At 41.2% G+C, this 13,302-nt stretch overlaps 1 protein-coding gene across 3 annotated transcripts in view; it reads left to right on the top strand.

Annotated features, from left to right (window-relative positions):
- Positions 1–13,302, top strand: part of SLC4A10 (solute carrier family 4 member 10) — a 337,291-nt gene that overhangs the window by 186,384 nt on the left and 137,605 nt on the right. For all 3 annotated transcript variants that reach the window (XM_033945953.1, XM_033945952.1, XM_033945954.1), the window contains exons 9-10: positions 2,518–2,605; positions 9,406–9,552. In XM_033945953.1, the coding sequence (XP_033801844.1) occupies positions 2,518–2,605; positions 9,406–9,552 (235 nt within the window). The remainder of the gene's footprint in view (positions 1–2,517; positions 2,606–9,405; positions 9,553–13,302) is intronic.

The following is a 13,302-nucleotide window of genomic DNA, read 5'->3' as shown; positions in this document are numbered from 1 at the left end:
GACATGGTAGAAGTTTAAATATTAACTAGATGGTAATGTGTTCTTAAGTACTACATTTAACTTTGTTAAGCAAACTGAAGAGAGTGTTATGTTGCCTTGGATTTTACATATTAATAAATTATGGGAAAATACTGAGAATGCCCTTAATAGGTGCCATGTACAATTTGCAGATATATTATCAGTAAAATTCTGTATTAAGTTTTATCGCGGTTTAGTTAAAAGGACCCTATATTGCTTATAACAGTGGTTCTCAGACTGTGGATTAGGACCTTTCTCCTGGATCTTTTCTATGATTTATGACCAGTAATGGCAGTGAGCATGAGGTGTATGAGTCACAATGAATGTTCATAGGCCATACACAGTGAATCTACCTAGGTAATGATGATAAAGAAGTCACTTTATTATTCAGGTTGAAACATTTTGACAATAATTAGCATGTGGTGAGCATGTGGGCCCTTATTGCCTACAAAATAGGCAGCTAATGGCCATGTGCTACTAGGAAAATTTAGCATGTGGCTATTACCGTATATACTCCAATATAAACTGAGATTTTGGGGCCAAAAATGGGGGTCTTAGTTTATATTTGGGTCTATTTTAAATTCTGGTGGTCCAGTAGTGTGGTGTGGTGAGCTGAGCGGGGCTTGAGCGATTCCGCCCTCCTCCGAGATGAGGTGTTGGGTCCTGTCCCAGCTGTCAGCCACCTGTAGAATCACTGAGCGCCCCCTCCCTCCCCACCTCAGAGAAGCAACATAAGCCCCCCACCCCCCCGGGGCCTACCGTAGTCACTAGTGGTCCAGCGGGGTGAGTCAGGGCAGGAGCAATCCTCTTATGCTCCTGCCCATGCAGTGTCATTGAAAAAATGGCTGTGCAAGTTACCACGGCAACCTCATAAGACTTTGGAAACCTCGTGAGGTTTGCGCAGGAATGCGTAAACTCAAAGTGTTAGGTGCTTACTGAGTTAGACACCTACCAGCTAATTAATTTTTAATGGATTTTAATTGTTTTTAAATAGTGCTTTCAGTTAACAACACTGATTAAGCCAATTAAGAAAATTAAAATTAATGTAGACACCATTTATACAATCTAGACCTGGTAAAAAGAAAAAAATTATTTTAAAATCCCTAAATTCTTTGGTGGAAAATCTGGGCTTAATTCCCAGATCTTAGCGCATGTTAGTAAAAGTGCCCATTAATTTAGTAACTAGTTTTGAGGCTTTAGGGCCCCTTTTATCAAGCTGCACTAAAGGTTTGTATTGGGAGCTGGCGCGGTCAGTGGCGTAGCGAGGGTAGGAGGTGCCTGGGGGCGGTGGCTCCCCCCATACCCTCCTCTCTGCCCCCTACTCCTATTGCACCATCCCCCACTCCTTCTTCATGCCACACTCTTGCACCCCTGTACCTCTTTACATTTTCACCAGTATGATCAACTTCTCTAGTATGCTGCTTGTACCAGCGTTGACTTCCCCTCTGATGACACTTCCTGGCCCCGTTACCTGGAAGTGATTTCAGAGGGAGCCAGGCTGGAGCGAGCGGCAGGCCAGAGTAGTTGCTTGTGCTGATGAAGATTTAAATAGTAGCATGGGAGGGGGGCAGGTGAAGAGGTTCTGGCACCCCAACCAAGATGGTTCCTGGGGCAGTTTCCCCCCTTTACTATGCCACTGGGCACAGTAGATGCTCCAATGCTCATAGAATTCCTATGATCGTCAGAACACTTATTTCATCGATGCAGCTCTCTCAAATAATTCTTATGTAACTTTGAAGTAATTTGGAAAATCAAAATGCTTCTTTTAAAGCTAGCCCTACCCTAATGTATTTCCCTTTCTCCACTTTCCTCCCTTTATTTTTCATCTCAATATATTTGCAAACTTACCTTCTCTCATCTCCCTTCGTCTCATGTACATCGGTTTGATTATGCCCCCATATTTTTAAAACTTTTGATATATTTCTTCTATTTTGACATTGTATTTTTTAATCTTATTTTATTGTAAACCATTTAGATACCCAACTGATAAACGGTATATCAAAAATAAAGAAAACTTGAAAATGGGGGGGGGGGGAGGGGGGAAGGTGAGTTAATGATATAGCAAAATACCAAGCTTCAGTAGGTAAATAATGGATATTTTAAAAAGTTGCATTAAGGGGTCCTTTTATCAAGCTGCGGTAGGGGTTTAACGTTAACGTGTGTAATACCACATGTGAAACCGCCTGCCGTGCTAGATGATAATGCCTACATTGAGCAGGCGTTAGTTTTTTAGCCGGCCACAGGGGTTAGCGCGTGATGAAATGTCCGACGCGCTAACCCAGCTAGTGCGGCTTGATAAAAGGACCCCTAAATGCATCTATTTATATAGTGGATAATTTTGTTTGAGAGTATATTTTTTTACTTGTTTATGTTGAAAAAATTAAGCATCTAATGAAAGAAAATTTCAGAAAGCAATTCCTTTATTCTCACATCCTGAATCCGTCTGAGGACTAATTTTACACATTTATTTCCAGAGTGTTTTCTTCTTTTTGTTTTCAGATTTTTATTTGTACTCCTGGGACCACTAGGAAAGGGTCAACAGTACCATGAGATTGGCAGATCAATTGGAACACTAATGACAGATGAGGTATTTATTACTTGAATATATCTGCAGTTTTTTACCTTTTATTTTGGTGTTTGAAAATATTTAGGGGCCTTTTACTATGCTGCAGTAAGCACTAACACCTGCTTACTGCTGTAAAAAAATATTTTACATTGGGACATGCTCTGGCCTCCACGTTAATTTTGGAATCAGTGCACACTATCCATATGCCTAACAATAAAATTTAATTTTTAATGTTGGGGGCCAGGTCTGGGAGCAGAGAGAGGGCCTCATCCGTACTAATGAAATAGCACAGATACATTGCCATGCACTAACCAATTAGCACATGGTTAGCATGTAAGTCCTTACTACCCATAAAATAGATGACAGTAGGGGCTCACACATTAATGGCCATGTGATAATGGGAAAATTAGAGCATGGCCATTAATACTGAAAATAGAAAAATTGCCCATTTTTCCCCTGTGGAGACTGTTCCATGCATTAACCACCCTTTCTGTAAAAAAGTATTTTCTTAGATTACTTTGGAGCCTGGGGGGCGGGGCATGTTTCTATGATTTTCCGAAAGGAAAATCTGGCAACTTTATGTAAGATGTTGAGAACCAAAGCACTGGGTTCAGTTCCGACTGCAGCCCCTCATGACCTTGGGCAAGTCATTTAACCCTCCATTGCCCCAGGTACAAAAACTTATCTTGTGAGCTCACCAGAGACTGAAAAATGCCTGTATGAGTATACTGTATAATACATTAACTACTTTGACCATACCACAGAAAGACAGTATATCAAATCCCCCTTTTCTCTAATTAACTCTGCTTTATATTCATACTTTTATATTTGTGTGGGAAATTTTTATTAGGAAAACAAAACATTTGTGATTTCCTACTGTAGGATGCAAGGTAGGAAAATCAATTCCCACTGATTTTTTTTCTTAGTTAAACTATGTATTGTGCTATGAAAAAATACCTGCTTGTTGTTGGAGAGAATTACTGCTAATGGTAGTTTTCAACATGCTTTGCTGACCTATATGATAAAGAGAGAATGTGACAGCAAGCACAAAAAATAGGTCAAGATGAAGCCTGAACCCTTTTCTGGGAGCTGAGCAAGCAGCACGTTCTGCTATTTTGTGAAAATTACTGACTTTTCATAAGAGATAATGCATAAAAACATAGACACACATACACAATACATGCTTTTTGCATTTAAATCTTTGAAAGCAGAGTCTTACCACAGAAATGGACTCATATTTAAAGGGTTTATTTTTCAAAGGATCACCACAATATTTTCTGCTGGAAATTTTGAGTGAGAAATGTAATGGGGTGGATAGAACATTTTTGGAAGGCAGAAAAAAAAAAAAAAAAAAAAAAGTGCTCCTGCTGAAAATAAAAAGCCCTGGGAAGAAGTAAAATCAAATGGATGGGTTTTATTTGTGGTTTATTTTCGTATAACAGCTGGAGGTGAAAGATGGTGACTAAAGGGTCCTTTTACAAAGGCGCAGAATACCGCGCGTTAAACCGCCTGCCGCGCTAGTACCTAACGCCTCCATTGACGAGGCGTTAGGATTTTAGGCTGCCGCGGGGGTTAGCGTGTGATGAAATGTCCGACACGCTAACCCCCGTAGCGCGCCTTGATAAAAGGAGCCCTAAATGTATGTTTAACTATCCTAAGGGGTGGAGGCTGTTCAGTCTGAGCAGGTCCCATCATTCGTGAGAGATGGAGCCAGCCCTTTTCCATAGGGAAAAGCTGTAGGAATTATAGCCTTCAGCCCCATTTTATAAAACCGCAGTACAGCTTTTTACCATGGGCTGGTGAGGTAATTGCTCTGATGCTCAAAGGAATTGAATGAGCATTGGAGCATTTACCTCGCCGGCCCACTAGGGTTGTCCAGAGAAACCTAAAGGTCGAAAAACTGTGAATTGAAGTTTTCCCATGAATTTGATTGTACTTGATCAGAAAATAATTTTTAAAAATGTTTTGAAGCACATCCTGGTGTCCCTCAAAGCCACTGATTACATAAAGCTCTATTTTTCTTAAAATTTGCTACTATTTTTGCTTAATGGAGCTAATTTCCTGGTATTCTAGCTATAACTTTTATGTTTTCATACTCAACAATGATATATTGATAAAAATATATTTTATGAAAAAATTCTAGCTTTATTTTATTTTTATTGATTTATCAAATAATTACAAGTAAAAAAAAACTACTTACTAAAGAAATACAGAGTCGTATTCCAACATAGATTTCAATCAGGAAATAAAATGAAAGGAAAATAACATAAACTCTTCCTTAGACCACAATTTTCAAGGGAGAGGAAAAGATAAAGATTAAAGAGAGTTATGTTTTAAGAAAACATTAAAGAAAAAAGGCTTTATACATCTGAACTCCCCCACTCTTTTACTTTTGGGAGTTTTCACACACCCCCCCCCACTAGTTAACTCCTTAAGGTCCAAAAAGGATCTTTGATGATCTGGGATTAAACCCTTATATTTAACAATGCATTTGCAGGGATAGGCTAACATAAAGGTAGCATCCAACCTCCTTGTCTTTTCTCGCATTACTAGGACTAATTTCTGCCTTTCCTGTGTTACTTTAGTTACATCATGATACAACTAAATACGTTGGCCGCAAAAAAAGTGATCCTGATTTTATGAAGAATAGTCTCATAATTGAATTGAGGTCTTGTTCAAATATGAATGACAATCTTGGATTTCTCTCTCCCCGCAGTATTTTATTAAATGAACCTTCAATATCTGCACTTTATTTAATAACAAAAATTTAACATACTTTACTAATAGCTAAACACATACACTTTGGTGTAGTCATCTACCAATGGCGTTCAGTGTCTTCTTGAGATAGGATAAAGCCTGTGCCACCAACTTTTCTTTCTCTCCTCCCCTGTACTCCAAGGTTTGCTTCTTCGGGTCACAATATCAGCAGTGACTCTCACATGCTACCTGCCGCTAATTCAGAAGTCTCCCCTCTGCCACAGAGAGACTTCCGGGCAGCGTGTGGGAATTGCTGTCGATACCGCAACATGAATAAGCAAATCTTGGAGTACAGGGGAGGTGAGGAAGAAAAGTTGATGGCACAGGGGAAGAGGTGAAAGGATGATGAGATTCAATTCTGACATGGCTAGCACGGTGAGATTCAGCAGGTGAAAAGGGAATTCTATTCCTTCCTCCCTCCTATTCAGCTGTGCAGCACTTTCCAACTAACCCCTCTCCCCCTTCCCCCCCCCCCGTGAGACCTGCCCACCAGGGCTTCTCTCTGCCACATCATCAGTGACGCGGCAGAGGGATGGCCCTAACAGGCAGGCCAGGAGCAGCCTGTTCACCACAGCTGCTGCTTTAGTAGAGGTGACTCAGGATTCACTGAATTGGTGAGTCTGATTTTTTAAGAAAAAGAATTGATTCACCAAAGTGAATCAGTGAATCGATTTGAATCGGGCAGCACTAATTTCAAGACAGGCCACACGAAACACCTTGCCAGGCCTTGGGTTGGACACCCCTGTAGTAGAGCATCACACCGGTATCTTAAATAACCTAGTGGATGGGGGTACTGAACCATAGAGAGGCGGACCCAGGCCCATAAGCCTCTTTAACCAATACATTTATGGTGTTAAGTACGAGCCCACCAAAATCTTACTATACTTCCATATAGGTGCTACCTGCAGCCATAAGGGATATTGGGTGGTAGACAGGTGTGTACATTAGATTTGGGGGCGAGTTTTGGAGGTCGCAACATAAATTATAAGGGTTATACTTATGGTGAAATGTATAGCTGGCACCCTTTATGTGAAGTCCACATCAGTGCCCTCTAAGGTGTCCCACTTCTCTGTTGGCATGTCTGTGTGGCCAGCCCATTAGAATGGTGACCCCTATCTAAATGGTGCTGATCTGGACATTTCTAACTTGGATATTTTTGTTGTCAAAAATGATGAATAAAGTTAGACATCCTGGTGGTCTAGATGTTTGACGGGCAAGACTTCCAAGTAAGCAGATGACATTTTCATACTCTGCGCTGCCAAAGGCTCTCTGGAAGACACACTGTACCTCATAAAAAGCTGTTGTTGAAAGCCTGAGCACCTGGGCCCACAATTTCCTTAAAATCAACATACAAAAAGCCAGGATACTTTGGGCTCCTTTTACTAAGCTGCCCGTGAAGAGACAGCACTGCAAATATTATATCTGTCTACAGAAAATATCACTTGTTGGGAAAATAGAACAAGCTGGCTTGATACAAATCCTAGCTAGCTCCTTTTACTAAGCATTGCCGTGCATTGAGCTGGCATTAGTTCTTGGCGAAGAAAGTAACCAAATCATCCAATTTGACAAAATCAAAAAATATTGAAAGGCTGCAATCAGAAAAAGATCTTCCATTCTATATACGGTAGTTGTTAAGTCCCACTGGTTCTAAAGCATTTAATTTGTGAATCCAGCATTGTTCCCGTTGTGTGAGATCTTTATCTCTATCACCCCCTCTGTGATTAGCCTTCTCTATGTCTAGGATAATACACTTGAGTTCAGAGAAAGCATGCTGTTTCTCACAGCAATGTTGTACAAGTGGTGCCTGCATTCTTTTACACATAAGATTAGATCTGTGTTCATTGATACGAATCTTGAGGCTTCTCTTGGTCTTTCCTTTATATATTCTGGAGCAAGGACAAAAAATTGCATAACTTGTATTACAGTTGCTCAAATGTTTCAAATCTAATGTTGTACCATCAGAGGGATTAGTAAACGTTTTTGATTGTAATGTAATTTCACAGCATTTGCATGATCCACATCTAAAGTGACCAAAAATACCCTTGGTCTTCTCCTCCAGGGTGGTATCAGAGGGGCTTAAAATTTCTTTCAAGTTGCGTCCTCTACTGAATGCAGTTCTTATTGTTTTGTCAGTAAATATTGCATGGGTCTGCATTATCTTCCAATTCCTCTTAATGACACCATTCAAAGTAGTGCTAGCATTTGAATATTTCATAACAAAACTTGTAATTTCAGTATTGTCCTTGTTCTCTATTGTCTCTCTATCTTTCAACAAGTGTTCTCGATGATTGTACTTGGCACGACAAAAACTCTTTTTCAAATCATGTTCAAATCATGTTTCTTGTAACCACAAATAGTTAAATCATTGATCAATACTCTTGAATTCTTGAAATCCTCCTCATTACTGCAGATCCTTCTAAGTCTCAAAAATTGAGAAAAAGGTAGATTTTTACGAAGATGTTCAGATGGCAATTTTTATTATGGAGAAAAGTATTGCGATTTGTATTCTTTTTTTAACACATTGGTTATAAAACCATTGGTAGACTGGGTCACCAACATATCCAAAATAGAAATAGAATGAAAGGAGACATTGTGAATTAACTGAATGGTTAAATCACAAGTATTCAGCCAATTCGCAAATATTGAAAATTCCTCAACTGTACCTGTCCAAAGGACAAATATATCGTCAATGTACCTGACCCATGTATGTAATTTTTCTTCAAAAGGGGAACAAAAAACCCATTCTTGTTCGAACTTATTCATGTATAAACAAGCAACTGAAGGGGCAAAAGTGCCGACTTTACCCTTGGAACAATCCTAAAATAGCAGGTGCTATTTGAACATTTTCAGTGGCATTAACTGGTTAAATTCTGCTGAAAATGAGTAATGTGCTTCAAACATGCAATTTAGTGGCTCTTTTATGAAGCCAATTAATGTGGGCCACTGCGGTAATTGCTCCGAAACCTATAGAGATTTAAAGGACTTTGGGGCTTTTGCTGCACGGCAGCCACCACATGGCTTTGTAAAAGTAGGGGCTAATTGGCCAGGAGCTATTTCTGGCCAGTTAAATCACTTTGAATATTGATCTGTTTTATTAATAGCTCAAAGGCCAGCAGGCATGAATGTTATAGTGCCTGTTACTGGGAATGGGTAGATAAATATAGGAATATTTTGAGGAAGTGATATTCATTTTCTTGACCCCCCTCTTTGTTTGAAGATTTATTGTCTTTTCTTTGGTAGATATATGTCAGCTTCTCCCCCCCCCCACTTTTTTTGTGGAGTTCATTTAATTTTTCTTCTTTTCTTTTTCGGAGACCTGTTATATATTGTCAAATATTTTCTCTGTCATGCCTCCTTTGCCAATTTTATTGAGTCAACTCCTTGCTGCCATTCGTCTAGAAGGATCACTGCACTACTTGTTCCTTCTACATTATTTTCCTTACAAAATTGGTTTTCATATTTGGTTTCATATTATCAGGGACTCCTGATGCAGACGCTTTAGCCGAAACACATTGCGTGTCGAGTCCATGACTTGCCAGATGTTTTTATGATTGTTTGACAGGTTTATCTATGTACTGTACTGTTGGTTGCTATTAAAATGAGTTTTGAAGACCAGGCACATTCTGCTGTCTTCTTCCATTGGATCCTTTTTTTTTCAGCCACTGTTGAGGTTTCTACCACAGTTAGTCGAGGTAATTGCTCCAACGCTCATAAGAATTATGTGAGCATCGGAGCAGTTACCTTGCCAGGCCACGGTAGAAATATCTACTGTGGCTTAGTAAAACCCAGTATAAGTATTATGGCTTGATTGATATTTTTTTAATAATAAAAAAAATCATATAAAGAATGAAATGAAGAACAATTGATGTCTCCAAGATAATATGATTGTATATGTAATTTTCTTCTATAAAATTTATAAAAATAGCACCTTTAGTTGCATGAGGTACTTTTTATCTTTTTCTACAAAAGAGATAGGAAGAAACAAAAATCATAAATTCCTAAATTTAACTGTATTTTGAAATATATTTGAATCAGAGGCACATAACTTTTATTTTTTCACACAGGTATTCCATGATGTTGCATATAAAGCTAAGGATCGGAATGATTTGGTTTCTGGAATAGATGAATTCCTCGACCAGGTCACTGTTCTGCCACCTGGGGAATGGGATCCATCAATTCGAATAGAGCCTCCCAAAAATGTCCCATCTCAGGCAAGTACAATTTAAACTGGGCTATAGATAGGACTACACAAAAGACTGTCCTATCTGGGTGCTTAGCTTTATGGATGCCAGCATTGAATATAGCCCATGCCCACATAAGCATAAGCATGCCCACATAAGCATGCCCACCTGTAGGCAGGGTTTCAGCTGCCTGGGCCAATCCAGCCCCATTCTGGAACCGGCTGGCCTGCCGGACAGGCGGGCTTGGCACCCGTCTGTCCAGCCAATGATTTCAGGTACGGGGAAGGGGGGTGGGGGTGGGAGTGTCATGGGGTCGGCCAAGGGGATCGCGGGTCGGTGGGGGGGCCGATCAAGGGTTCGGGGGGCAGTCGTTGAGGGGGGGGAGTTGTGCCGATGGCAGGAGGGCCTGGGATCCCTCCTGCCCTTATTGTAGTGGGGGGTAGGGGGCCGCTGGGGCCAGGAGAGCTTGGGCTCCCTCCTGGCCAGCTCGTACTCGGCGGGGGGATGTCGCCGGGGCAAGAGGGCTTGGGCTCCCTCTTGCCCCAATGTTGTCGGGGGGTGCCGCGGGTACCAGGGGCAAGGGGGCTTGGGTTCCCTCCTGCCCCGATGTTGTGTGTGTGTGTGTGGGGGGGGTCGGGGGGATTCTGTAACCGGTGTTGTTTTTGACAGACACCGATTAAAGAATCCAGCTTTTAGGCGAAGGACTGGCTCTTCTTTCGCCTAAAAGCCCTTGTGTTGGGCGTTTTTTTTGGTTCATTATGGGGTATAAGTGTAGACGGCGTGGGGGTGTACTTGTAGACGTAGTGGTTAGCTGGGCGTTTAAACAGCTGAAGTTAGAGGCAGGCCATAATCAAAACATGGACGTTTGTTTTGGTTATGGACACTTTCCCTGCTTCTGCTTTCACGTTTAAGGCCTTAGGCCAAAAAAGGACTTAGACGTTTTTTTTGATTATGCCCCTCCAAGTATATAGGAAACTAAGTTATTCTATTCAATTGTAACAACTTTCTCTTTTGTAAACTGCATAGAGCTTCACGGTCTATCGGTATATAAGCAGAATGTTATGTTATGTTAAAACACGTGTTTTTCTTTTTCAAGCAATTTGACTGAATCATCAGCTTAAGAAAACTAATCCTGTCCTTTGATTGACATGTTTGTGACAGGTATCAGCCTGAGACATTTTTATGAAAGTGACAGCTAAATTAAGGATATTTCAATTTAAAGCTTAACAATGGAACAAAATAACCCACAACTTTTCAGTGTACACAAGTGCTTTTTTTTTCCAGATAAAAAGTTGCCATTACTCGCATGCAGGGCCATCCTTAATGGAGGTGGAGTGACCACTAAGAGATCCATCACAACATTACCTACATCTGTGCGCCCAGCCACAGGGCCCGTGAAGAGACAGCACTGCAAATATTATATCTGTCTACAGAAATTATCACTTGTTGGGAAAATAGAACAAGCTGGCTTGATACAAATCCCCATACAGAAATGTCTCACTTTACTGACATATGCAGAACATGGATAGTCTTACCCAGTGGCGTAGCAAGGGTGAGAGGCGCACGGGGCAGTGGTGCCCCTCCCCCACCCTCTTCTCTACCCCCACCACCTCCACTCACTCCTTCCCCGCCCCCTCCTGCCACGCGTGCATGTCACTTCCCTTCCCACATACCTCTGTAAAGTTCACAGCGTGAGCAGCGCTCCCAAGCTGCTGTTGCCCAGCATCAGCTCTAACTTTGATGTCACTTCCTAGGTGCAGGTCCAGGAAGTGACATCAAAGGAAGAGCTGACGCTGGCACGAGAGCAGCTTGGGGGTATGGCATGAACATTACAGAGGTACAAGGGAAGGAAGCATCATGCACGTGTGGCAGTATGAGGGGGACAGGTACCTGCGCTCTCACCAAGATGGCGCCCGGGACACACTGCCCCCTCCCCCCTTTTACCATGCCACTGGTCTTACCTAATAAAACAGTAAGTGACCACAAATTATAGATAACAGTCTACAGACAAAAACTGAACTGGAAACTCCAAATTGCCAACTTCTCCATATAATGCAACACTAGAGAAACAAAATCAAAACTATTTCCTCCTGTACAGTGCAAAGATGCTGCACATTTGGAATCCTAAATCTGGTGTATTTAAATCACTAAGCAGGACTTAACATATTTTTTTGGTTCTCCCTTTATTGTCTGGCTGACTCAGCCTCTATAGCCCACAACTCTCACACTTCCTAGGGCTTGGCTGTTATATGCTGACTAACACATGTTGTAGATTTGTGCAAATTGGCTAAATACACTGCCTTTCTTGTAGGGGGCACCCTCTATATGTGTGTTCAATGTATGCAGGGCTTGGGCTTTTTCATTAACACTCGAGGACCTTGGTCAAATTTGGCAGGGAATAGAAAAATGTCAATGCTCAGTACTAGTGAATAACCCCACTGAGAGAGGTTTTCTAGAAAGACTCGGAGGCTGATATTCAGCATTATTTGGCTGACCAGGAATGGCTCCTGGCCAGCCAAATAACACATAGCTGGCTATCTGCTAATATTCAGTGGAAGACAGCCGACTATCTTCTGTTGAATATCCAGGTTGGAGGATTGATTGATGACCGCCTATGTTGTGTAACCTAGCCTGTCACCACCAGTATTCAGTAGCTGTCTGGCAAAGTTCAGGAACCAGATGGATGGATCATGCCACCGAGTAAGCCACCAACTCATGGCAACATGCACATGAGGAATCTATCCTGTGATGTTTAACAGCAGAGTACAGCAGTGGTTTGCCATTGCCTTCTCCTACACAGTGTGTGTCTCCACTACGTCACTACGTCCGGATTTTACTTCCACTGAAAGTAATGGAAGTAAGCAGGACAGACTGAGGCATCTGGGTTTTACTTCCATTGAATGCACAAGATAGAGTAACATATATTGGATATTGGCTTTATGCAAATTTACCTTATACATATTCCTTATGATGATCCTGAAAGCCCAACTGGCTAAAGGTGCCACCAGGAGAGGCTTCAGAAGCACTGGTCTAACATACACCTATTTTACAGGTATGGAGATTTATACCAAATCTAGAACTGGTGTAAATGTCCTCACCTATATTTGCAAGGTCATATATAAATTATAATTTCTATGCATGCTTGTGTGCTCTGTCCGTGCACATGCCCACCCTCAAAAATCCTATTTTGTACTTATATGCTAGTCAGTATTTTATAAGAGGCCATTGACATCATATATGATCACATATATGAGATAATGACTAAAATGTTCCCCTCATCTACTATATTACTAAACAGACATGTACTTTATCTCCTAAAATATGCATCACCTCTCTCAGTTTGGTCTTAGACCTACGCTAAATCAGCTGTCTGTCTATGCTACTGGTTGCAAGGCAGACTTTGTAACATAGTAACTTAGTAGATAAAGACCCGACTAGTTCATCCAGTCTGCCCAACCTTACCCTCTCTTTAAATTGCTGATTTAATTTAATTTTTTTTTTCTTCTTAGCTATTTCTGGGCCAGAACCAAAACTTCTGCCCGGTACTGTGCTTAGGTTCCATCAATTGAAGTCTCTGTCAAAGCTCACTCCAGCCCATCTAAATCATCCCAGCTGTCGAAACCCTCCGCAGCCCATCCTCAACCCAACAGCCATATACAGACACAGACCGTGCAAGTCTGCCCAGTATTGGCCTTAGTTCTTCTATATATACCATTTTTTTCTGATTCAAAATCCTCTGTGTTCATCCCATGCTTTTTTGAACTTTGTCACCATTGTCCT

This window comes from Geotrypetes seraphini, chromosome 5, assembly GCF_902459505.1.
Source record: "Geotrypetes seraphini chromosome 5, aGeoSer1.1, whole genome shotgun sequence".
In the NCBI taxonomy this organism is placed as follows: domain Eukaryota; kingdom Metazoa; phylum Chordata; class Amphibia; order Gymnophiona; family Dermophiidae; genus Geotrypetes; species Geotrypetes seraphini.
The sequence above is the reverse complement of the archived record's forward strand: the minus strand, read 5'-3'. Positions and strand labels throughout refer to the sequence as shown.